Raw genomic sequence first — 25812 nt, 5'->3', positions numbered from 1 at the left:
GGCAGCGGGGACCTTGAGAGGCACAGGGGTGGCCTGCCGGTCACACAGCCGGAGAACGTGGGATTAACGAGTAGATGCTGAGAAGCCTGGATGCAGGAAGAAGTTAAGTCTGCGTTACAAGAAAGCAGGCTGTGGATTTCTGCTTTCTGTGCCCATGACCTCATATAACCACAGGCCTTGGAGAGGGAGAGCCCACACCTTGTTTAGAAAAGGAGAGCAGACCCAGAGATGAGAAGATGGACCGAGAATGTGGCTGCAGGGCCAAACACAAGGGCTCAGGGGACATGGAGGCGTTTTTCTAACACAGCACCTCCTGTGGGGTCCTAGCACAGGGAGAATGGTTTCCCAGGGCTGTGGGCAGGGAGGCCGAGCTGCGGCCTGAGTGTCCCTCCTGCAGGTGAATTCATCATTGGCCGGGTGATCAAAGCCATGAACAACAGCTGGCACCCCGAGTGCTTCCGCTGCGACCTGTGCCAGGAGGTCTTGGCCGACATCGGTTTCGTCAAGAACGCCGGGAGGTACGAGCAGGGCACTGGTCCCCTCAGGGCAGGTGGGTGGGTGGGCAGGGTGGTGCCACAGGGTCACCTGTGCTTCCAGGTCATGCACATGCACTGTGGCGTGGCCGGGCCTGTGGGGGACGCCCTGGCATTGTCCTGCATCTGGTATGGCTGCTAGGGGGATCTTTTAAGTGCTACCTGATCATCTGAGTGGGAGTAAGTAGCTTCCTGTGGAAAGTGGGGCTTGGTTCTGCCCTTGAAACACAGCAGTGATGTTTAAGAAACGCTCTCTTGAATTTCTTTGCATAGATATGGGAAGCTTTTCTTTTTTTTTTTTTAATTATTAGAAGAACGTTGGATTTTAAATGTCAGCTTCTGTGGCTCTGTTTAGGCACCTGTGTCGCCCCTGTCATAACCGGGAGAAAGCCCGGGGCCTCGGCAAATACATCTGCCAGAAGTGCCACGCCATCATCGACGAGCAGCCATTGATATTCAAGAACGACCCCTACCATCCAGACCACTTCAACTGCGCCAACTGCGGGTAGGCCCGCGTTCTCTTGCTTACTGTACAGACAGTGGAAATAAGTGAACACACTGACCTGGGTATTACTGTTACTCCGGCACCCAAACTGGCTTTTTTCAGCTTTTAATCCGGAAAATATTAAAACCTATAGGAGAGTCAAGAGACTCATACACAGAGAACCCCAGACCCTTCATGAAGTCTCACTGGGTAACATGTTGCCATGTGTGTGTGTGTACAAGTGTGCATAAACATGTACCTTTAAATGTGTGTACTTAGTCACTCAGTCATGTCTGACTCTTGAGACACGACAGACTGTAGTCCACCAGGCTCCTCTGTCCATGGGATTTCCCAGGCAAGAATCCTGGAGTGGGTTGCCGTGCCCTCCTCCAGGGGGATCTTCCCGACCCAGGGATCAAACCTGTGTCTCCTGCATTGGCAGGTGGATTCTTTACCACTGTGCCACCTGGAAAGCCCTAATACATTTAAATAATCAGCTCATATTAAAATATCCCCAGTGATCCCCACAGCTGTTTTTCATCACATTGTTTTTAATACAGGGTCCCCTCTCCCATGCAAAGAAAAAAACTTTAAATGGTCTTATCTTTGTATCCAAATGGGTATAACTATCACAGTTGTAACCATTAGTGTTTAAACTACATCTATTTACTTTGGCTCTCTATTTACATCTGTTTTTTCTTCAGAAGCTCAGGATATGTTGTTAGGCTATGTGTTTCACAGTCTGCTGTGTAGTATAAGAATTTAATGGAAAAGGTACTTGACCATAGTCGGCATGACTGTCCTGGCTGTTACCACGGGGAGTAGAGAGCTGCAGTGAAAGCTGACAGACAGCTTATTTGGGGGATTCAGTTCCGGCTTGGTCTGGTTTTCTTGCCTGTCCTCCCTCTGTTCATTCTCCATAAGAACTTCTCCTAAAGAACCTTTTAAAAACAGATGAAATCCATCTTGTTTGGGGGCCACCTCAGTTTATTAACTTAGGAGACTGAAGACAGTAGTGAACTCAAGCATTTGTCAGGGGAGCGGTCTGGGCGTTTGGTCTGCATGTTTTCTACGAACCTACAGCTGTTTTTAGCAGCTTGTTGGTGAGTGTCAGGAAGTGGAACTGGTCTCCACACTCTTGTTATTTTAGGAAGGTAGCATTAGCAGGTCTGTCCCTGGGCCTGCATCCCTCTCCCCCAGCTTCTTAAGGAAAACAAGGAGGGACTCTATAATAAAAGCAACAGCAGAGACAAGGGGCCACTTGGGGGTAATGTCTGACTGGTTGTCATTGGGTGATGTTTATGTTGACACGAATATGAAGCCTGCTGAAGCTGTTCAATCACTGTGACCACCTCTCGGGGGAGCAAGCAGTTATGGGGTTGTTGCGGTGGTCTATTCAGATGCCTTATCTCAGGGCGTCAGCCGCACCAGCCACCGGCTCTTCCCTTGCTGGTGGTACTCAGTGGTTCCTCTCTCGGGCAGGAAGGAGCTGACTGCTGATGCCCGGGAGCTCAAGGGGGAGCTGTACTGCCTGCCATGCCACGACAAGATGGGGGTGCCCATCTGCGGTGCCTGCCGCCGGCCCATCGAGGGGCGTGTGGTGAATGCCATGGGCAAGCAGTGGCACGTGGAGGTGAGTGCCCATGGCAGGGTGAACGGGCCCTCACACACCCAAGGCTCAGGGGTGCCAGCAAGGCTGGGGGATGCTGAGGGGTGAGTGGGGGCACTTGGTGACTGTAAACTTTGTGGAAAACTAAGAACGTAGACGGCACCGTGCTGTGATCAGCCTGTGACGGTGCGGGGAGACCTCTTGGTTCCTGGTCCAACCCAGAGAGGCATCCACATATCCTCTCTTTTCTCATTCTGCTGTTGAGAGAGCCTCCAGATGCTGGATGAAGGCTGGGATGACCCTGGTCACTTCAGGGTCTCTTGTGACCCAGATGACACCAGCACCTAGGCTTTTATGGATCTTCTCTTTAGCTCTGGGGCTTTGCTTCACTACATAAATAAAACATGCTGATGCAAATATGACCTAATGCCATTTCTTTCAGCATTTTGTTTGTGCTAAGTGTGAGAAGCCATTCCTTGGACATCGCCATTATGAGAGGAAGGGCCTGGCATACTGTGAAACCCACTACAACCAGGTAGAGATGGGCTCTTTGGATGTGACACACACTTAGGTGAACTTGAGCTTCTCCACAGTTACGTGCAGAGAGAGCTCTGGGGAAATGTACACTGGGCTATACACGTGGCTTTTTAACTTTTTATTTGTAAAATCACTTCATACTCAGAGAAAAGTGGTAAAATAATAAATACAAAGAAAATACCTACATGTTGTACTCAGATTCAGTACCTGCTTCATCACGTGTGTGTCCTTCCTGCCTTCTCTGACACACACATAAATGCTCGTCTCATTGTATGCGAGTCAATGTATACGTACAAAAGCGTGCCGATTCTTTTCTAAAGCATTTGATGATAAATTCCCTGTGGTCCTTTACCCCTAATGCTTCAGCGTGTACTTCCCAAGAATATGGGACTCACTTGTATAACCACTGTTATCATTGATTACTCTGTCCATTCCAGTTTTGTCACTTTACCGAGTAATGTCCTTCTGGCCTGTTTTCCACTCCAGTGCGGGGCCCAGTCCGGGGTTCTCATGCTCCTTTACCGTCCTGAAATCTCCAGAGCCGTGTTTTGTTTTCCATCAAGATGAATAGTAAATTGTTTTCATTGTAGTAAGTAAAAACTAGTCAGTGAACATTTACTGATCATCTCTAGTAACAGCAAATTCTGAGTTTAGGTATAGCCAGGCTATTTTTTTTTTTTAATTGAAGGATAATTGTTTTACAATATTGTGTTGGCATCTGCCACACATCAATGTAAATCAGCCACAGGTATACATATATCCCCTCCTTCCTGAAATCCCTTCCCATCTCCCATGCTTCCGACTCCTCTAGGTGGTCACAGAGCACTCGGTTGAGCTCCCTGTGTCACACAGAAAATTGCCTCTTGTTATCTTTTTTACATATGGTAATGTATATGTTTCCACACTATTCTGTCAATTCAATGGAATATTACTCAGCTATAAAAAAAGAACTCATTTGCGTCAGTCCTACTGAGGTGGATAAAGCTAGAGCCTATTATACAGAGTAAAGTAAGTCAGAAAGAAAAATATTGTATGTTAATGCATGTATATGGAAGCTAGAAACATGCTGTAGGGTATTTAAGTTTTACGAAGAACTGAAAGTATATTAAATGTTTGGTGTTCTGATACTTAGTTGTAACATATCTTTAATTTTACCACTTTTTTTTTGTCTTTTCCCGTTTCCAGCTATTTGGTGATGTTTGTTTCCACTGCAACCGTGTTATAGAAGGCGATGGTGAGCACCTGTAGGGCACCTTTGGACACAAAACCCCTAGGTCATGTGAAAATTGGAAAATGTTGTGATGGTCATTGGTTACTTTTCCTCTTTCTTTGGCGTATTCCCCAAGTGATCTCTAGCCGTGAAATGCTGACTCCTAAGAATCAAACTTGTTGCTCATTTTTGATGACACTTTAGGCCAGTGCTGCAAGGTCGTTACCATAGAAACGACTGACCCCGAGTCTTGCTTCTCCCTCCCATCCCTGGAATTACTTTCCGTGGAAGCTGCGGGGTGTGTTCATTAGGAGCACTTGGGGAGGGTCCCCTGAACCCTGCAGACGTGAACACCTGGTGGTTGTCTCTAGACCTTTCCAGAACCTGCCCCCTGGTCCCATGTGAGGGGGCCTGATTGACTAGCATGGAAAGGAAGCAGCTGTTTGCCAGCAGTCATTAGCAGATTCTGCCAGAAGCTTCCTGGTGAAGTTGTAAACACTGCTGTTTCCAGCCTGCTTCATGCCTCTGGGCAGAGAGCCGAATTTGGGAAATACTTTCTGAAACACTGCCCAAGTGCCCTTTGTGAAGGGGTGGCTTCAGGAAAGTGATCTTTAGTGCCGGTGGAAATAAATCTCACCTCCGTCTGCGGGAGGCAGTTGCCAGGAGAGAGAAGCGGGCAGAGGAGCTTAGTGTCAGCTTGGAAGGCAGACTCACCCCGGCTGGTGGGTTAGCACCTGGCTCCTGTTTCAGTTATTTACCTAGTTCAGACTACATTGCTGGGCAGGTGGCAGGAGGCAGGTAGCGGTACCATGAGAGTTGGGCCGCACCTTCGCGGCTGGGGAGTGGGCGCTCTGATGGGGAGACTTGGCATCTGCTGTTCAGATGCCTCGAAACATTAACCATCAGTACAGGTTGAAAGGCAGTGATGGCCTTCCCTGAGGTGAGGCCTGCAGTTGTGGGAGACAGATGCAGAGCTGGGACTGTGTGTTCTCACAGTGTGATAGATAAATTAGTGAGTAACTTCAACTGATTCCGTGAGCATCAGTTAATGGCACTGAGATGCTTAGTGCTGTGTGTGGTTCTTTTGTGAGGAAAGCCCTAGCGAACCGGCCTGGGGAAGGGGTTGGTGGTGAGCCGAGCTGTGGGTGAGTGACCATCCCCTCTCTCCCCAGTGGTCTCCGCCCTCAACAAGGCCTGGTGTGTGCACTGCTTTGCCTGTTCCACTTGCAGCGCCAAGCTGACACTCAAGTAAGTGTGCACTGGGCCTGCGAGCCCTTGGGTGGGACCCGCGGGGGACATTGTGGAGAGCATTCAGTGTTGGAAAAGTAGGACCTGATGCTTCTTGCTTCTTTCTGTCCAGGCCGTCTCAAAGAAAGGTTCCTCCTTTAATCATTCCCTCTTTTCTTTTGTTCCTTCTCTGTCCTACACAAAGGGATAAGTTTGTTGAGATTGATCTAAAGCCAGTCTGCAAACATTGTTATGAGAAAATGCCAGAAGAATTTAAGAGGAGACTTGCCAAGCGGGAGAGAGAAGCCAAGGATAAGGACAAGCAGAAAAAGAAAAAGCCAGTCTGTCTGTGAGCTTTTCTGTCCCTCTGCCACCATTTCTACTACTTTCTCCTGTGGTTAGTCCTCCAGAATACACGTTGATCCTGGTTTTGTCTCCTGCTTTTCTTGTTTCTTTTTGGCATGCATTTGTAGCTGCCAGAGGCTGACATAGATGGGCTTGTCCTGTGTAGAGCTGATCTTTTTGCCTAATTATTAAAAATTACACTCTTTATTAGGGTCCACCCTTCACATAACCTGTACTGCACTTGCTTCCTTGAATCTGTAGACTCTCTCAGCTCATTTTTTAATCACAATATGGTATAGATTTCTTTTTTTTCCAGTGGATTCAAAGGGAAGAATTCTAATCTCTTAATAGGTACTGTAAAAGTTTCAAAGTACTTCTGTCTGATCATTACAGCTTTTAAAATCCTAGTTTTTGGCTTCTTTGCCTAAAATAATATAATTGGTCAGTTCCAGCACTGCATGTTCTAAGTTCTATATTAAACTAAACCCTCAGCATGTTTCCTATCTAAGCAGAGACCACCTAAAGTAGAGAATAAGATACGGCATCGCTGGATGTGTGTGTGTGTGTGTTTGTACAATTCCTGGTTTTCACAGGACATATTTCAGTCTTTGAAATTCTCTTGCATTGTTAGAAAGACTGTCTCACTTCTTCATAGGGACCATTGTGTTCTGAATTCTAAAAGTTTTTTATTGTTTCAGTTTTCAAGTTTCCTTCTACAAAGAAAAATTAAAATTCAAATAGAAAACGAAAACAATGTAAGGTTTGCTTAGCAGGCTTCCCTGGTGGCTCAGTGGTAAAGAATCCACCTGCCAAAGCAGGAGATGGAGGTTCAACCCCTGAGTTGGGAAGATCCCCTAGAGAAGGATATGGTAACCCACTCCAGTATTTTTGCCTGGAAAATCCCATGAACAGAGGAGCCTGGCAAGCTATAGTTCATGGGGTCTGTAGAACACTTTGGGAGAACTTTTTAACTCAATAGCACTATTTAAATCAAATTGCCAATTGAAACATAACATTTGAATTACTGTCATCATTAGGATCTCTGGGAAAAAATCAGAAAATAATTCTCACATGGTGTTTAAAAAAAAGGTTTTTCATTTTAAATATGTGGTCAGGATTTAACTTTGTTATTTTTGTTCTTTAAAATTGTATCGACAGATGTAATAATTGTAACAGATAACAGTGTATCACTGGACTTGTCCCACACATTTCCTAGATGTAATTTCACAGAAATCGAACTAGTTAGAAAGTTCTGCATTTGTTCCGTTCACAATTAGGGACCCACGATCTCAACAGCTATGAGCGCTAATAGCTGTCAACTGGAAATGCATCACCCATAGCTAGGAGGCCTTCTCAACACTTGCTGGAATTGTACAAGTGAATTGAGGGTGTGTGCTGTCCTGGCTTTTAAAGAATTGAGTTCTCCGTATACACACTGATCACAGATGTGACCACAGGCCACACGGTCCACCGGCACTCTTGAATTTTCTGTGAGACAGCCAACCAAAGTAACTTAGATGTTAGTTTAGGTTTTTCTTTTTGAAGATGATCATTGTTGGGATGGGAGGCCAGGCAAGATGAAGCCTCATAGCTCCACTATGTAAAATACTACATGAGATACCTACACCTTCAATAAAGAGAATCAGTCTTATCAGAGAGATAGAGTTCTTTGCTCTGAATAACTATTTTTTAAAAGTGTTCTCACAGTATTTTAAAACATGATTGACTTTATCTGAGTTTTATTCACGTTAGATTCCCTGCATACTTAGCACAGACTAAAATGTAATCAGCATTCTGTATCATACAGATCATTGTACAAGATCAGTTTATAAGGGCAACTTTCTTCAAATGGTATTGTAGTTTATGTTTACCATAATGATTAGAATTGAGATTAGAATTACAGTTTTTTGCTAATATGAATATAGTTGTAATATGCATAGTGTCTTCATTTACTTCAATAAAATTACTGCACATTATCTGTATGTCTGTATACAAATGTGAATACATTTCCACTAATATTTTTTTTATTATTATTAACTTTAGGAATAAATTTGTGGAGTTTGACATGAAGCCAGTCTGTAAGAAGTGCTATGAGAAATTTCCGTTGGAGCTGAAGAAAAGACTTAAGAAGCTAGCTGAGACCTTAGGAAGGAAATAACTTCCTTTATTTTTTCTCTTCTATGCAAAGATAAGAGATCACAACATTGCCTGACCTGATGCACCCTGTCTTAAAGTTGTGTCTCAAAATAGTTGAGAGCGAAGAGGACCTATTGAACACCTATTGGTGTTCTTCATCTCCTTTTTCTCATTAAAGAGAAAAAAAGTTTCTGTCATCATATTTAAAACATGGATGCAATCAAGATTTGCCTTTGTTAATAACCCTTATCAGTTTGTTGAAATGTAGATGATACATAATAGAAAAAGAAACATGGTTAAATGTTAAATTTTAATTAAGGTCCAAAATATTAAATATAACTTTTAAAAATGAAAGGAGTCAGTTTTTACATGACTCAGATAAAAAAATATAAACATTATTTACTTTGTATTCGAAAGAAAATTAATTACAACTGCAGTTGGGGAGGATATAAAAAAGAAAACCATATCTCACAGAATCTTAGTGTGTTTATCAAACTAGTGACTTTAAAATGAATATACACATTACTCATATAAGAAACAAGTGTATTCAGAACTACTTGATTTGGGGACTTTTTTGTTATGGTTAAATGCAATAATTATTAAGCTTAGTTTTAATTTGTATTCTCCTTTGTGAACTTCTTTATATAGTTACATCATGGTAGTTATAGCTAGCTAATAATATTCTTTTTAAAATTTTGTGCAAAAAAAATTTATACTAGGTATTTGAAAATACAGTATACTTTACAATATTGGAAAAATGAAGTATTTTTTCATGTATTACAGCAATTATACTTTGAAGTTTAAGATCACAGATGCAGTCTTAGAATAGGACATGAAATTAAATGTTAAGTAGTTTGGAATGTATCACTTAAAAACATGAATGTTTATGTATTGATCATATTGCCTTTATAACCATGCTAATATCTATGCTTTATATAAATAAACTTGCCTTGCCTTAGAAAAATACATAATCAGGAGTTCTAGCTGTTTCATACCTTACAAACTAAAAACAAGTGCATTGAATGAGATTTGTAAACTCAAATTCATTTACCACAGCTATGATTATTAAAAATTTTTTCTTCTTTTTGGGGAAACACATTGAAATTAATTTGTGATCTTAATTAGGAGAATTATGTTGATATGTGTTTCAAGTTTTTCATTACAAATCTTATAGTTAGATTTTATTTACTGTATGTAGGAGGTATAAGTAACACTTTTAAATTGGAAGAGTGGTGGTTAAGTATCAACTTTAGGCCAAATGTAGTGAATTATTTTATTTTGCAAAGTTTTATCTTAAAGTTTCTGGATGTCTTTCTCCATAAACCTATATGCAAAGAGAATTTTGTGAACATTTTTTAAATGTTGCTGCTACTATGTTATCATGTAAAAGAAAGTAGCAAAGATGGGCTTCTAAGGGGAAAATTATTGGTATTTTCAAAAAATTGCTGAAATGTTATTTTGCCATTAAAAAAAAAAGTCTCAGGATGCTACCAGTCTGCCATTAAGATATTTGTATGCATGTATTTTTAAATACTTGTGCATGCACTTTAAATTGTATTTCAGTTTTTAATTTATAACCAATTAATTTTTTTTAGTGCTCTTTTAGAGTTCAAAGAATGATCAGTGATAGAAAATAATATATACTTTAAGACTGTGTTCAGAAGTCTGAACAGTCTTTGCATCTGACAGCAAGAATCAAATTCCCTTCAGCGTGCCTTTGTCAGCTAATACATGACCAGCAACAAAAATCTTTAAAGTATTTATTAAATACTGTATGGTGGATACAGTGTAGGATCTGCAGTCTGGGGTCTTGATGCTAAATTCCTAAATGCTCCAGGAATGCTCCACACAGGAAATCCAGAGCAGAAAGCGCCCACTTACCTGTTTCTAATCACTGGGAAGAGGCATGGGCTGAATCACTACAGGGTTCATGTCTCTCCTGTGCCCAGAGGTCCTGCTGCTCACCTCTCTCATAAAATATGACTTTGTATTTCCTGCAAGTTTGCCCCTTGAATCCTCCAAGGCCATGGGGTGTTTTATCCAGACACACACTCCCTGCCCCCTGCAGGGGATCAATGAGCCCTCACTCTTACCAGGAGTAAGGAGTAGACGGTTGTCAGTGGATGAGAGGATGGACTTGCTTAGTTTCACATGGCTTCCTCCCAGAAGGGAGAAGCTCAGGCTAGTGAACAAATCTTTGCTTAAAATCCTACAAGGCATTTGAAATAATTCATTGTTTACTACATTTCTAAGTGCTCTTTTCCTTATCAAGCCTAATATACTTGGGAAAATGTCTGGGTACGAGTCAAACATTCTTTACATCTTACTCACATTGTAACTGATGGTAGGTCATTTTTGCCTTGTTTGCCAAAATAGCAATTTCTAAATTAAGGAAATTTTGAAGTTGGCTTATGGCATTGCTGTATTTCATTTTCGATGGTAAACTCTGTGGCAGGGACACTATGTCAATAATTATGTTTTTATATAGCAACCAGTGCAGTATACTCTTGGTGCTTAATAAATGCTCATATTGTTAAGAATAACTGTTGTGTTTTGCTTAACTTGAACGGCTTTGAGACATGGAACCATGAAGATATAGGACTAATGCTTAAGAAAGCCATTTTGGAAACAACCGAAGTGTCCACTAAGGGAAGAATGAATGAGAAAATGTAGTCTGTGTAACAATGGAATATTATTCAGCCACAGATAAGTCATCTTGCTATTTACAACAGCATGGATAGGACACTGCTAAAAAGTCAGAGAAAGACAAATATTGTATGATCTCACTTACATGTGGAATAATTTAAAAAACCAAGCTCATTGATACAGAGAACAGATTGGTGGCTGTCAGCGGCAGGGGGCAGGGGGTAGGGGGTGAGGGTGGGCAAAATGGGTAGAGAGGGTCAAGAGACACAAACTTCCAGTTATAAATAATTCATAGAGATGTCATGTACAGCATGGTGACTATAGTTATTAATATGTATTACATATTTGAAAATTGCTAAGAGAATAGATCTTAAAAGTTCTGCTTACAAGAAAAAATTTTGTAACTGCATGATGACCAATGTTAACTAGACATTGTGATCATTTTGCAATGTGTACAAACGTGGAATCATTATGTTGTACACCTGAGACTAACAAATTACATGTCAGTTATGCCTCAACTTTTTTTAAAAAAAAGCCGCTTTAAACTATTACGTTTGTAGTTTTTTCTGTAACAAAGTTTAAGTAGTGCTGTATCTAAATCCATGTTAAAAAAAAAAAAATCGAACAGCCTCTGTGTTCACAGGGTATCTTCCTTGGGGTGACACCATGTTACTTAATCCTGACACCTGCTGAGGGCTGTGATGTCAAGGAGGCCTTTTGAGGTTCCATGGCAATTTAATGGAGAAGGGGTAGTGCTGAAGCAATTGGACATCCAGATGCACAAAAAAGGCTCCTGACATAAGCCTTCCACTTACTGAAAAGATGAACTCAAAGTGGGTCATGTATCTAAATATAAAGTGTGAGACAAAAGAAAACCTTTGTGACCAGGGGTCATGAGTTCTTCTGCCACAGCAAAAGCATGATTCAGAAAACAAAAGAACTGACAAGTTGCAATTTATCAAAATCAAAAACTGTCTCCTTAGTGGAAGATGCTGGTGAGTTATAATGAAATAACAAACTACAGACTGGGAGGATATGTTCCCCAATCACATGTTTGAAAGAACTTGCAGTCAGAATACCTAAAGTCCTCTCAAAACTCAGCAGTCGATGAAACAGTGAGACAACAGTCGATGAAAATTGAATAATCAATGTAAGAAGAACAAAAGAAATTTTATTCGAGCCAAACTGAGGATTGTAACCTGGGAAGCCGATTCTCAGAAGCCCTGAGAACTGTCCCACCTGTTAGATGTCGATTCAGTTCAGTTCAGTCACTCAGTCGTGTCCGACTCTTTGCAACCCCATGGACTGCAGCACACCAGGCCTCCCTGTCCATCATCAACTCCCAGAGTTTACTCAAACTCATATCTATTGAGTCGGTGATGCCATCCAACCATCTCATTCTCTGTCGTCCCCTTCTCCCTCCTTCAGTCCTTTCCCAGCATCAGGATCTCTTCAAATGAGTCAGCTCTTGGCATCAGGTAGCCAAAGTATTGGAGTTTCAGCTTCAACATCAGTCCTGCCAATGAATATTCAGGACTGATTTCCTTTAGGATGGACTGGTTGGAACTCTTTGCAGTCCAAGGGACTCTCAAGAGTCTTCTCCAACAACACAGTTCAAAAGCATTGATTTTTCGGCAATCAGCTTTCCTTACAGTCCAACTCCCATCCATATATGACTACTGGAAAAACCATAGCCTTGACTAGACAGACCTTTGTTGGCAAAGTAACGTCTCTGCTTTTTAATATGCTGTCTAGGTTAGTCATAACTTTTCTTCCACGGAGTAAACATTTTTTTAATTTCATGGCTGCAGTCATCTGCAGTGATTTTGGAGCCCAAGAAAATAACGTCTGTCACTGTTTCCCTATCTATTTGCCATGAAGTGATGGAACCAGATGCCATGATCTTAGTTTTCTGAACGTTGAGTTTTAAGCCAACTAAGAGGCTCCTTAGTTCTTCACTTTCTGCCATAATGGTGGTGTGATCTGCATATCTGAAGTTATTGATATTTCTCCCAGCAGTCTTGATTCCAGCTTGTGCTCTATCCAGCCCAGGGTTTCTCATGATGTACTCTGCATAGAAGTTAAGCAGGGTGACAATATACAGCCTTGATGTACTCCTTTTCCTACTTGGAACCAGTCTGTTGTTCCATGTCCAGTTCTAACTGTTGCTTCCTGACCTGCATACAGATTTCTCAAGAGGCAGGTCAGGTCGTCTGGTATTCCCATCTCTTTCAGAATTTTCCACAGTTTGTTGTGATACGCATAGTCAATAAAGCAGAAATAGATGTTTTTCTGGAATGCTTGCTTTTTCGATGATCCAGCAGATATTGGCAATTTGATCTCTGGTTCCTCTGCCTTTTCTAAAACCAGCTGGAACATCTGGTAGTTCACGGTTCATGTACTGTTGAAGCCTGGCTTGGAGAATTTTGAACATTACCTTACTAGCATGTGCAATAGTTTGAACATTCTTTGGTATTGCCTTTCTTTGGGATTGGAATGAAAACTCACCTTTTCCAGTCCTGTGGCCACTTCTGAGTTTTCCAAATTTGCTGGCATTTTGAGTGCAGCATTTTCACAGCATCATCTTTCAGGATTTGAAATAGCTCAACTGGAATTCCATCACCTCCACTAGCTTTGTTTGTAGTTATGCTTCCTAAGGCCCACTTGACTTAACATTCCAGGATGTCTGTCTCTAGATGAGTGATCACTCCATTGTGATTATCTGGGTCGTGAAGATCTTTTTTGTACAGTTCTTCTGTGTATTCTTGCCACCTCTTCTTAATATCTTCTGCTTCTGTTAGGTCCATACCATTTCTGTCCTTTATTGAGCCCATCTTTGCATGATATGTTCCCTTGGTATCTAATTTTCTTGAAGAGATCTTTAGTCTTTCCCATTCTGTTGTTTTTCTCTATTTCTTTTCACTGATCACTGAGGAAGGCTTTCTTATCTCTCCTTGCTATACTTTGGAATTCTGCATTCAAATGGGTATATCTTTTCTTTTCTCCTTTGCTTTCTGGCTTCTCTTCTTTTCACAGCTATTTGTAAGGCCTCCTCAGACAGCCATTTTGCTTTTTTTCATTTCTTTTTCTTGGGGATGGTCTTGATCCCTGTCTCCTGTACAATGTCATGAACCTCCATCCATAGTTCATCAGGCACTCTGTCCATCAGATCTAGTCCCTTAAATCTATTTCTTACTTCCACTGTATAATCATAAGGGATTTGATTTAGGTCATACCTGAATGGTCTAGTGGTTTTCCCTACTTTCTTTAAGTCTGAATTTGGCAATAAGGAGTTCATGATCTGAGCCACAGTCAGCTCCCAGTCTTGTTTTTGCTGACTGTATAGAGCTTCTCCATCTTTGGCTGCAAAGAATATAATCAATCTGATTTTAGTGTTGACCATCTGTTGATGTCCATGTGTAATCTTCTCTTGTGTTGTTGAAAAAGGGTGTTTGCTATGACTAGTGCATTCTCTTGGCAAAACTATTAGCCTTTGCCCTGCTTCATTCTATACTCCAAGGCCAAATTTGCCTGTTACTCCAGTTATCTCTTGACTTTCTACTTTTGTGTTCCACATTTTCAAGGAAGGAACGTCAATTAAAATGACTTACTGACATTTTGCATAAAGTTAATGGAGGAAACTCAGCCCAGGTGAGCAGGTTCATCACAACCCCCTGCAGAGGTGGGAAGGAGCACTATTCTTTTAAGAAGTAATGTTGCTAGCTCAGAAGAAAGTTATAAGAAAAGCCCTCTACTTTGGAGCAGGCACTCCCATCTTTGAGGGGGTCCAGACTGACACGACTTAGCAGTTAATGTGTAAGGCACACTGCTCATTAGGGCGGGAGAGAGAAAGCCAAGAGTGACACATAGAACTCTATGTTTAAAGTTTCTCATCCTGGCTTATGACATTTTTTATCAGCCAGAGTTTTACCTGATTAATCTTGAGTCCTCAACTTCTGAATTAATTGAACTGACATGCAGGCACCTAGCATCGAGCAAAGGCATCCATTGCTGATCAAAATCGAGGGTTTTTTCATCTCAAGTCCCTCTGTGCTTTTCCTCTTTCGCTTACTCCTTTTCAGTATATTCAACTAAAACAGATTAAGGTAGTAATTTTATGTGCTTGCCAAGGTATGCTTGGCAAGGCTGCTTTACTGTTCACACCCTCCGTTTCCTATCTGTCCACCTGAGCATAAGAACAAATAACAGTACCTTCATTAAGTTGTTGGGAGAATAAGTCAGTACATGTGATGCTGAGCTGCAGGCCACAGGCCTTGCCCAGGTTCAAGACTAAAAGCCCAGAGTCGGCGACAGGAGCTTACCCATCTGAAGCGAGGTCCTGGAGCAACATCCCCAGGTGTGTAGCAGGACACAGGAGCAGGCTCGCTCCCTTGGGGAAAGGGATACTACCAATTAGAGACGACTTGACCTCCTGTTGGCTCATTATTTACCAAGGAAACCAGCAGAGGGACTCGCCCTTAGATTAGACCATCCCTTAGATTAGCTAACGTTAGCTGGGACCTGGACCAGGTACCCTCCCAGACCAGCCACCCTTATTCACATCCAACAAACCTGAAACAAAACACACCATGCTGGTTTCCCTCTTTATAAACGAAATAATTGCTCACTGTAGAAAATTTGGAAAAATGGAAAAATCAAAAAGGATAGCATGTAGGAGGCCAGATTAGTTCTAAGTGTTGAATAAAACTATTTAAAAAGGATAAAAAGTATCCATAACCATAAATCCTGAACTCCCTGTATACACAGGATGTGATCATTTTACTACTGAAAACATTTTCTACAACTTGTCTTAAAACCACGCCCGAAAAATTCAAATTCCAAAAGAGCGCTTAGAGCAGCCGACTGGCGCCGCGGCGTGACGTCAGTACGGGGAACAGTCCGCCCGACTCAACAGCCTGCGGGCGAGTTATTTCCGTACGCAGCTGCTACCGGCCCTTGTCATCTTTAAGCGCTTTCAACCGCGTCACACATCCCTCGAGCTTCGCATTCCCGCGCTGCGCAAGCGCAGTCACCTCCGCGCGCCGGCGCCCGCGGGTCTGTGCGGCGCACAGGATTGACGCAGTCCTCACGCATGCACGCACCCACGCAGGAGCGTCGCCCTCTCTCCGGCGACGGCGCTGCGTCACGGACCTTCGGGCGGCGCGCTCCCGAGACGACTGCGCCCGCTGCGGCCTCGGCGCTGGCGTTCGTTACCCAGAGCCCAGTCGGCGGCACGATGAGGCGCAGCAAGGCCGACGTGGATCGACACATCGCTTCGGTGCAGGGCTCAGCGCCGTCACCCCGGGAGGTGAGCGGGCCGGGGCCACGGCCTCCGGGCGGGCCCACGGCGGCGACGCCATGGCTCCCGCTGAGGCGCGGCCGGCCGGCCGGCGGCGGACGGGCGTTGGCGCTCTGTGTTGCTCTTCTTCCTCTTTCGTTTCCTGCTTTTCGTTCCCGTAGCTCGGGCGGCCTGGGCTCCACGCCGAGGCGCAGCCGCCCCGCCGCCTCTCACTCACCGCTTTGGAAGCTGCTTTCCGGGCATTCTGTTTTTCAAAGGAGTCTCGGGGGTTCTAAATTTCCTTCCGGGCCTTGTTTCTGGGATAGATTCTGTGGCCTTCCGACGATGCCTCGCGGGGTACTTTGCTATCTCCGGCGTAGATAGGGAGCTGGGTGCCCAGCGGATCCCGCGGACCTTGATGCCAGGGGGTGGGCGGAGGGGGCGCCGGACCCGAAGTCGCTGCCAAGGGCCGAGTCGCAGCTCCGCCAAGCACGCGCTGTGGGATTCGAGACAACTGCCGCTTATTTTAATAATAGGTTGGGAATTAGGGTATCGATAGGAGTTTTTCGGATGGGCTATGATAAACATTTAAGGTAGTGCTTGGCACGTGGTAAGCTCTCAGTAGATGTGGCTGTTACAGGGACAGTCATTCCAGGTGTTCTGGGCCGGAGCCTATGCGAATAAAGATGTATGAGGAAATTAAAAACAAAACCAGCGCACAGTCAGGATTGTAACGGCATCGTAATAGTGTCTTGGTTACCACATACTGCTAAGTCACCTCAGTCGTGTCCGACTCTGTGCGACCCCATAGACGGCAGCCCACCAGGCTCCCCCGTCCCTGGAATTCTCCAGGCAAGAACACTGGAGTGGGTTGCCATTTCCTTCTCCAGTGCATGAAAGTGAAAAGTGAAAGTGAAGTCACTCAGTCGTGTCCGACTCTTAGTGACCTCATGGACTGCAGCCCACCAGGCTCCTCCGTCCCTGGGATTTTCCAGGCAAGAGTACTGGAATAGGGTGCCATTGCCTTCTCCATACCACATATTAGGCATGTATTATTTTACTTTGTGCTCCCGACAGCCCTATGGCTATTAGGACCTGGGGAGATTAAAGATACTTTTCCGGGGACACATGGTAGCTCAGCAGGATTTTGTCAGTGGGTGTGATTTCTTTCTTTTAGAAGTATGGAGTGGGTTACAGTCTGTGCCTCTGGAGGAGGGGAATAGGTGCCAACCTTCAGATTGTAACTTCCAGCTGCTGGCATAGCTGTGAATACAAATGTACCTACCAGAGTCAAAAACAGAAGCTCATTAAACGTTCTCTGCCTCTGAAACTGATTTGGCCGGTTTTTTTTCTTCTAAAGCAAGTTTAGCGCTTTTAAGAAATTTTTAGTGGGCACCCTGGCTCTCCAAAGCCTTAAAAACCACTGTCTAGACAGGAATTAGAATGTTCTTTGAACTAGGGAACTTTTCTGTCAGTAAAGAAGAGTGGGCACAAAACTTTAAGGATTGGTTATTATTGTCACCTCTTTTACATTTATAAAGAGTATTATAATCAGATGTTTTTCTTCAGACAAGGAGAAATCATTGACTTTTGAACCTGGGGACTTCAGTGGGATATTGATTAGCAAGTGTAGTAGATAACTTTGGGTCCCAGATAGAGACCTAAAAGAGATGCTTTAATCATAATGGAAATGTTTAAAATGATAATTCAAGGAGTGAACATCCTTTATCTAGCTATAGTTGGACCGTATATTCTGAGAGACAGCCCAAAGGTAGGTCCCTGAAATTTAGCAGCCTGATACTTGGATCTCAAGGACATAGACCGGGAAGAAAGGCTTCTGGTGGCAGAAAAGAGGGTTAGGGGACAGCCACTGGGGAACCGATTCCACTTCCTGCAGGAGAAGCGCTTCTGCTATGCTTGGAGTCACAGTTGTTGTACAAGCTGAAGGATAGCTAATGAACATCAGGAGAAAACTTGGATAGCCAGTGTCCTGGACACACTGCAGGACAAGGTCCTAGGCCCACCTAGAAGCAGAGAGTAAAAAGAATCCCCAGATTCAGCTGTTTAAGATCTGGTGCTAAAATAGCAAAGTTTTTATTTGTTCTGTTTCAGTTGCTTCGTGGGGCTTCCCTGGTAACTTAGTAAAGAGTCTGCCTGCAGTGTGGGAGACCGGGGTTTAATTCCTTTGTCCAGAGGATCCCCTGGAGAAGGAAATGGCAACCCACTCCAGTATTCTTGCCTGGAGAATCCCATGGACAGAGGAGCCTGGCAGGCTACAGTCTCTGAGGTCACAAGTGTTGGACACGACTGAAAGATTAAGCACACACACTAAAATAGCAGGACACTGAGGGAGGCCTCAGGTGCAGAGTTGATAAAGGCTTGCTTCTCAGGAGGTCCTGGGGTGGATCTCCAGGAATCGGGGATGGGTGTTCAGAGTAGAAAGGTACCTTGCCCTCTGGATCCTGATTAACCTCAAGAAATGAACTGTGAAACTTTTAAATTAGACTTTGGTAAGAGTATATTAGGTCTTCCTGGCTTCCCAGGTAGGTCAGTGGTAAAGAATCCACCTGCCAGTGCAGGAGGCTTGGGCTTGATCTCTGTGTTGGGAAGATCCCATGAAGAAGGAAATGACTACCCATTCCAGTATTTCCTGGGAAATCCCATGGACAGAGAATCCTGGTGGGCTGTAGCCCATGGGGTCCAAAGAGTCGGACATAACTTAGCAACTGAAACAACAGAATAAAAAAAACTTTGCAACACATGATAGTAATGCTGTAATCGTGGGTGTAAGTGAAATGACAAAACATGGTGCTTTGGACAGGTTGGGAGGGAGATGGTGGAGGGAACAGAGACCCTAGCTGTGAAGAGTATAAAAAGATTAGGGTGTGTGTGCTGCTGCTGCTGCTAAGTTGCTTCACTCGTGTCCAACCCTGTGCGACCCCATAGATGGCAGCCCAACAGGCTCCCCTGTCCCTGGGATTCTCCAGGCAAGAATACTGGAGTGGGCTGCCATTTCCTTCTCCAATGCATGAAAGTGGAAAGTGAAAGTGAAGTCACAGAGTTGTGTCCGACTTAGCGACCCCATGGACTGCAGCCTACCAGGCCCTCCATCCATGGGATTTTCCAGGCAAGAGTACTGGAATGGGGTGCCATTGCCTTCAGGCAGACACTGGTGATGTTGGAAACAGACCAGTTTTCTGGGTTATCCAAATTCTAAGTGCTGTGATGGGTCCATAGTCATATGTCTTCCCAGGCTTCCACTCATTTCTTCACTTTGTCTTTTGTTTTGCCATTTTCTACTCCTTTACACCTGCTTTTGATTTTGTTAGGACTTCGTGGGTGGTGCAGTTGGTAAAGAATCTGCCTGCCAACACAGGAGGTGCAAGTTCGATCCCTGAGTTGGGAAGATTCCTCTGGAGGAAATGGCAGCCCACTCCAGTATTATTGCCTGGAAAATTCTATGGACAGAGGAACCTGGCGGGCTACAGTCCATGGGGTCTCAAAGAGTTGGACAGGACTGAGCACACATAGGCAACACCTGCTTTTGCTTTTATTGAAAATATCACTTTTATTTTTTTCCCCCTGATGGCTTCTATTTAGTTTTCTTAGTTTTATATCTAGTTTTATATCTTAGTTTCTTAGTTTTATATCTAGGTTTTTACTCCACGCCCCCGATTTCTTGCTTCTCAGAGGCAGCTTGACAGCTCTTATAGTTATTTGTTCTATCTTAAACATCTGTATGTCATACTTCTGAGTAATATACATATTACGGTTGCTCGTTGAACAGCCTGGGTTTGAACAGCACAGATCCACTTACATGAAGGGTTTTTTTGTGTTTTTTTTCAGTGAATACATAGAGCAGTGCTATGGCTAAATATGAGGATGTGGAAGCTTGGATATGGAGGATTCCGGGTTCTGGAGGCAGAGTGTGTGTGTGGACAGGGGGCGACTGTTAATATCCATAGATTTTCAACTGTGCCGAGGGTCAGTGCCCCTAACCCTTGCTTTGTTGATCTACTTTTCTCCATTTTAAACCCTTTCTACTGACAAAAAATGTCTTTACATAATCTTTAGTTGGATTGTCAAATCTAGGTTTGAAATAATTTTTTTCTTAATTTTGAGAGCATTGCTGCATATTTTCAGTGTACTGTTGGAGGTTATATGTGATTCTTGTTCTTGATAGCCTATAGATTTTCTGGAAGTTTTCTTTCAGTTGACAAACTTATTTCCTTCACTTCTGGAACAGCTTGTATTTCACTGAGCATTTTTTCTTTCTCTCCTCTCTCCCTCTTTTTTTCCTGTTATCTTTCTGATGTTCTTATTGACTGAAAGTGGGTTCTGGTTCGGTCATCCACATTTTTCTGTCTTTGTTTCTTCTGTTGTATTTTTTGATAGATTTCCTTTAACCTAACCTTCCAAGAGAACGGGGTTAGGAACTCACTGTTGGGTACCTCGACTTTACTTGTCCTCTCTGTAACCCTTGCCCTCACCCTGGTCAGATCAGTCGCTCAGTCGTATCCGACTCTTTGCGACCCCATGCATAGCAGCACACCAGGCCTCCCTGTCCATCACCAACTCCCGGAGTTCACTCAGACTCAGGTCCATGGAGTCCGTGATGCCATCCAGTCATCTCATCCTCTGTCGTCCCCTTCTCCTCTTGCCCTCAATCCCTCCCAGCATCACAGTCTTTTCCAATGAGTCACCTCTTCGAATTAGGTAGCCAAAGTACTGGAGTTTCAGCTTTAGCATCATTCCTTCCAAAGAAATCCCAGGGCTGATCTCCTTGAGAATGGACTGGTTGGATCTCCTTGCAGTCCAAGGGACTCACAAGAGTCTTCTCCAACACCACACTTCAAAAGCATCAATTCTTCGGCACTCAGCCTTCTTCCCAGTCCAACTCTCACATCCATACACGACAACAGGAAAAACAATAGCCTTGAGTAGACGGACCTTTGTTGGCAAAGTAATGTCTCTGCTTTTGAATATGCTATCTAGGTTGGTCATAACTTTCCTTTCAAGGAGTAAGCGTCTTTTAATTTCATGGCTGCAGTCACCATCTGCAGTGATTTTGGAGCCCAGAAAAATAAAGTCTGACACTGTTTCCACTGTTTCCCCATCTGTTTCCCATGAAGTGATGGGACCGGATGCCATGATCTTCATTTTCTGACTGTTGAGCTTTAAGCCAACTTTTTCACTCTCCACTTTGACCTTCATCAAGAGGCTTTTGAGTTCCTCTTCACTTTGTGCCCTAAGGGTGGCGTCATCTGCATATCTGAGGTTATTGATATTTCTCCTGGCAATCTTGATTCCAGCTTGTGTTTCTTCCAGTCCAGTGTTTCTTATGATGTGCTCTGCATATAAGTTAAATAAACAGGGTGACAATATACAGCCTTGACGAACTCCTTTTCCTATTTGGAACCAGTCTGTTGTTCCATATCCAGTTCTAACTGTTGCTTCCTAACCTGCATGCAGATTTCTCAAGAGGCAGATCAGGTGGTTTAGTATTCCCATCTCTTTCAGAATTTTCCACAGTTTATTGTGATCCATACAGTCAAAGGCTTTGGCATAGTCAATGAAGCAGAAATAGATGTTTTTCTGGAACTCTCTTGCTTTTTCCATGATCCAGCGGATGTTGGCAATTTGATCTCTGGTTCCTCTGCCTTTTCTAAAACCAGCTTGAACATCAGGAAGTTCACGGTTCACATATTGCTGAAGCCTGGGTTGGAGAATTTTGAGCATTACTTTACTAGTGTGTGAAATGAGTGCAATTATGCGGCAGTTTGAGCATTCTTTGGCATTGCCTTTCTTTGGGATTGGAATAAAAACTGACCTTTTTCAGTCCTGTGGCCACTGCTGAGTTTTCCAAATTTGCTGGCATATTGAGTGCAGCACTTTCACAGCATCATCTTTCAGGATTTGGAATAGCTCAATTGGAATTCCATCACCTCCACTAGCTTTGTTCGTAGTGATGCTTTCTAAGGCCCACTTGATTTCACATTTCAGGATGTCTGGCTCTAGGTCAGTGATCACACCATCGTGATTATCTGGGTCATGAAGATCTTTTTTGTACAGTTCTTCTGTGTATTCTTGCCATCTCTTCTTAATGTCTTCTGCTTCTGTTAGGTCCATACCATTTCTGTCCTTTATCGAGCCCATCTTCGCATGAAATGTTCCTTTGGTATCTCTGATTTTCTTGAAGAGATCCCTAGTCTTTCCCATTCTGTTGTTTTCCTCTATTTGTTTGCATTGATCGCTGAGGAAGGCTTTCTTATCTTTTCTTGCTACTCTTTGGAACTCTGCATTCAGATGTTTATATCTTTCCTTTTCTCCTTTGCTTTTCGCTTCTCTTCTTTTCACAGCTATTTGTAAGGCCTCCCCAGACAGCCATTTTGCTTTTTTGCATTTCTTTTCCATGGGGATGGTCTTGATCCCTGTCTCCTGTACAATGTCACAAACCTCATTCCATAGTTCATCAGGCACTCTGTCTATCAGATCTAGGCCCTTAAATCTATTTCTCACTTCCACTGTATAATCATAAGGGATTTGATTTAGGTCATACCTGAGTGGTCTAGTGGTTTTCCCAACTTTCTTCAATTTCAGTCTGAATTTGGCAATAAGGAGTTCATGGTCTGAGCCACAGTCAGCTCCTGGTCTTGTTTTTGCTGACTGTATAGAGCTTCTTCATCTTTGGCTGCAAAGAATATAATCAGTCTGATTTCGGTGTTGACCATCTGGTGATGTCCATGTGTAGAGTCTTCTCTTGTGTTGTTGGCAGAGGGTGTTTGTTATGACCAAACTCCCCAGGTCAGTAGGTGCCCAATATGCTACTGGAGATCAGTGGAGAAATAACTCCAGAAAGAATGAAGGGATGGAGCCAAAGCAAAAAGAATACCCAGCTGTGGATGTGACTGGTGATAGAAGCAAGGTCCGATGCTGTAAAGAGCAATATTGCATAGGAACCTGGAATGTCAGGTCCATGAATCAAGGCAAATTGGAAGTGGTCAAACAAGAGATGGCAAGAGTGAACATCGACATTCTAGGAATCAGCGAACTCAAATGGACTGGAATGGGTGAATTTAACTCAGATGACCGTTATATCTACTACTGTGGGCAGGAATCCCTCAGAAGAAATGGAGTAGCCATCGTGGTCAACAAAAGAGTCCAAAATGTAGTACTTGGATGCAATCTTTAAAACGACAGAATGATCTCTGATCGTTTCCAAGGCAAACAATTCAAATCACAGTATTCCAAGTCTATGCCCCAACCAGTAACGCTGAAGAAGCTGAAGTTGAACGGTTCTATGAAGACCTACAAGACCTTTTAGAACTAACACCCAAAAAAGATGTCCTTTTCATTACAGGGGACTGGCCTTCAAAAGTAGGAAGTCAAGAAACACCAGGAGTAACAGGCAAATTTGGCCTTGGAATACGGAATGAAGCAGGGCAAAGGGTAATAGAGTTTTGCCAAGAAAATGCACTGGTCACCCTTGTCAGGAATCCACATATTTGGAGCCCATCAGTTTATAACAAAGCCATTAGTTTCACCTTTTTGCAGAGAGTGTATATGAGAGAGGGAGTCCGTTGGCTGTGTAAGGTGAAGGGCAGTGTGGTGTCTCTCAAGTCTGACTATTCCTGTTTTCAGCCCCACATCAGTTGGTGCTTAGCAGCTTCAGTGAATTCAGGCATTTGCTTCTAGTGGTGTGAAGTGTCATGGAGAGCAGCACTGAGGGAACCGGATTGTCCTGCTGTGTAGCCTTGGCTGTGCTCCTTTCTGGCTGTATATACTTCAACAAGACACTTAACCTACTGGACTTCAGTTTCCTGTAAAATGAGGAGACTGGAGGCAGAAATGATCAGGTTTCCCCCAAATTTCATGATTCTGTGTGTTCAGTTCAGTTCAGTTCTGTTCAGTCATTCAGTCGTGTCCGACTCTTTGTGACCCCATGAATCGCAGCACGCCAGGCCTCCCTGTCCATCACCAACTCCCGGAGTTCACTGAGACTCACGTCCATCGAGTCGGTGATGCCATCCAGCCATCTCATCCTCTGTCGTCCCCTTCTCCTCCTGCCCCCAATCCCTCCCAGCATCAGAGTCTTTTCCAATGAGTCAGCTCTTCGCAGGAGGTGGCCAAAGTACTGGAGTTTCAGCTTTAGCATCATTCCTTCCAAAGAAATCCCAGGGCTGATCTCCTTGAGAATGGACTGGTTGGATCTCCTTGCAGTCCAAGGGACTCGCAAGAGTCTTCTCCAACACCACACTTCAAAAGCATCAATTCTTCGGTGCTCAGCCTTCTTCCCAGTCCAACTCTCACACCCATACATGACCACAGGAAAAACCATAGCCTTGAGTAGACGGACCTATGTTGGCAAAGTAATGTCTCTGCTTTTGAATATGCTGTCTAGGTTGGTCATAACTTTCCTTTCAAGGAGTAAGCGTCTTTTAATTTCATGGCTGCAGTCACCATCTGCAGTGATTTTGGAGCCCAGAAAAATAAAGTCTGACACTGTTTCCACTGTTTCCCCATCTGTTTCCCATGAAGTGATGGGACCAGATGCCATGATCATCATTTTCTGAATGTTGAGTTTTAAGCCAGCTTTTTCACTCTACTCTTTCACTTTCATCAAGAGGCTTTTTAGTTCCTCTTCACTTTCTGCTATAAGGGTGGTGTCATCTGCATATCTGAGGTTATTGATATTTCTCCCGGCAATCTTGATTCCAGCTTGTGCTTCTTCGAGCCCAGCCCAGCGTTTCTCATGATGTACTCTGCGTATAAGTTAAATAAGCAGGGTGACAATATACAGCCTTGACGGACTCCTTTTCCTATTTGGAACCAGTCTGTTGTTCCATGTCCAGTTCTAACTGCTTCCTGACCTGCATATAGGTTTCTCAAGAGGCCGGTCAGGTGGTCTGGTATTCCCATCTCTTTCAGAATTTTCCACAGTTTATGGTGATCCACACAGTCAAAGGCTTTGGCATAGTCAATAAAGCAGAAATAGATGTTTTTCTGGAACTCTCTTGCTTTTTCCATGATCCAGCGGATTTGGGCCATTTGATCTCTGGTTCCTCTGCCTTTTCTAAAACCAGCTTGAACAACTGAAAGTTCACGGTTCACGTATTGCTGAAGCCTGGTTTGGAGAATTTTGAGCATTACTTTACTAGCGTGTGAAACGAGTGCAGTTGTGCGATCATTTGAGCATTCTTTGGCATTGCCTTTCTTTGGGATTGGAATAAAAACTGACCTTTTTCAGTCCTGTGGCCACTGCTGAGTTTTCCAAATTTGCTGGCATATTGAGTGCAGCACTTTCACAGCATCATCTTTCATTATTTGAAATAACTCAACTGGAATTCCATCACCTCCGCTAGCTTTGTTCGTAGTGATGCTTTCTAAGGCCCACTTGATTTCACATTCCAGGATGTCTGGCTCTAGGTCAGTGATCACACCAACGTGATTCTGTGTGTTAGTCTTTAATAATTGTTGTTTAATTATCTAAAGATAATTCTCTTTTAGTGCGATGTGCTGTGCTTAGTCACTCAGTCATGTCCGATTCTTTGCAGCCCCATGGACTGCAGCTCGTCAGGCTCCTCTGTCCATGGGGTTTCTCCAGGCAAGAATATTGGAGGGGGTTGCCATGCCTCCTCCAAAGAATTTTCCCAACCCAGGGATTGAACCCAGGTCTCCCGCACTGTAGGCAAATTCTTTACCGTCTGAGCCACCACCAAGTTATCCTATGTCACCCCTTCTCCTCCTGCCCTCAATCTTTCCCAGCATCAGGGTCTTTCCAATGAGTTGGCTGTTCACACCCGGTGG

General features: G+C 43.6%; 2 protein-coding genes across 19 annotated transcripts in view; both read left to right on the top strand.

Annotated features, from left to right (window-relative positions):
• The window catches only part of LIMS1 (LIM zinc finger domain containing 1), an 82294-nt gene extending 71670 nt beyond the window's left edge, over positions 1–10624 (top strand). For 7 of the 14 annotated variants that reach the window (XM_044925956.2, XM_044925959.2, XM_044925957.2 and 4 more), the window contains 8 exons: positions 398–518; positions 889–1038; positions 2500–2650; positions 3069–3161; positions 4349–4397; positions 5546–5621; positions 5806–5949; positions 7989–10624. In XM_044925956.2, coding sequence (XP_044781891.1) covers positions 398–518; positions 889–1038; positions 2500–2650; positions 3069–3161; positions 4349–4397; positions 5546–5621; positions 5806–5949; positions 7989–8103 — 899 coding nt within the window. In that variant the 3' untranslated portion in view covers positions 8104–10624. Of the gene's footprint in view, positions 1–397; positions 519–888; positions 1039–2499; positions 2651–3068; positions 3162–3649; positions 3753–4348; positions 4398–5545; positions 5623–5805; positions 5998–7988 lie in introns of those variants that run through there. The other 7 variants (XM_006054819.4, XM_044925955.2, XM_006054817.4 and 4 more) reach the window with 4 other exon arrangements.
• A 5194-nt stretch (positions 10625–15818) lies between these two features.
• Positions 15819–25812, top strand: part of RANBP2 (RAN binding protein 2) — a 65057-nt gene continuing 55063 nt past the window's right edge. For 2 of the 5 annotated variants that reach the window (XM_025261099.3, XM_044925950.2), the window contains exon 1: positions 15834–16035. In XM_025261099.3, the coding sequence (XP_025116884.3) occupies positions 15964–16035 (72 nt within the window). In that variant the 5' untranslated portion in view covers positions 15834–15963. Of the gene's footprint in view, positions 16036–25812 lie in introns of all 5 variants that reach the window. The other 3 variants (XM_025261100.3, XM_006054827.4, XM_025261102.3) reach the window with 2 other exon arrangements.

This window comes from Bubalus bubalis, chromosome 12 (assembly GCF_019923935.1).
Source record: "Bubalus bubalis isolate 160015118507 breed Murrah chromosome 12, NDDB_SH_1, whole genome shotgun sequence".
Lineage (NCBI taxonomy): Eukaryota > Metazoa > Chordata > Mammalia > Artiodactyla > Bovidae > Bubalus > Bubalus bubalis.
This window is presented reverse-complemented; position numbering and strand designations above follow the sequence as displayed.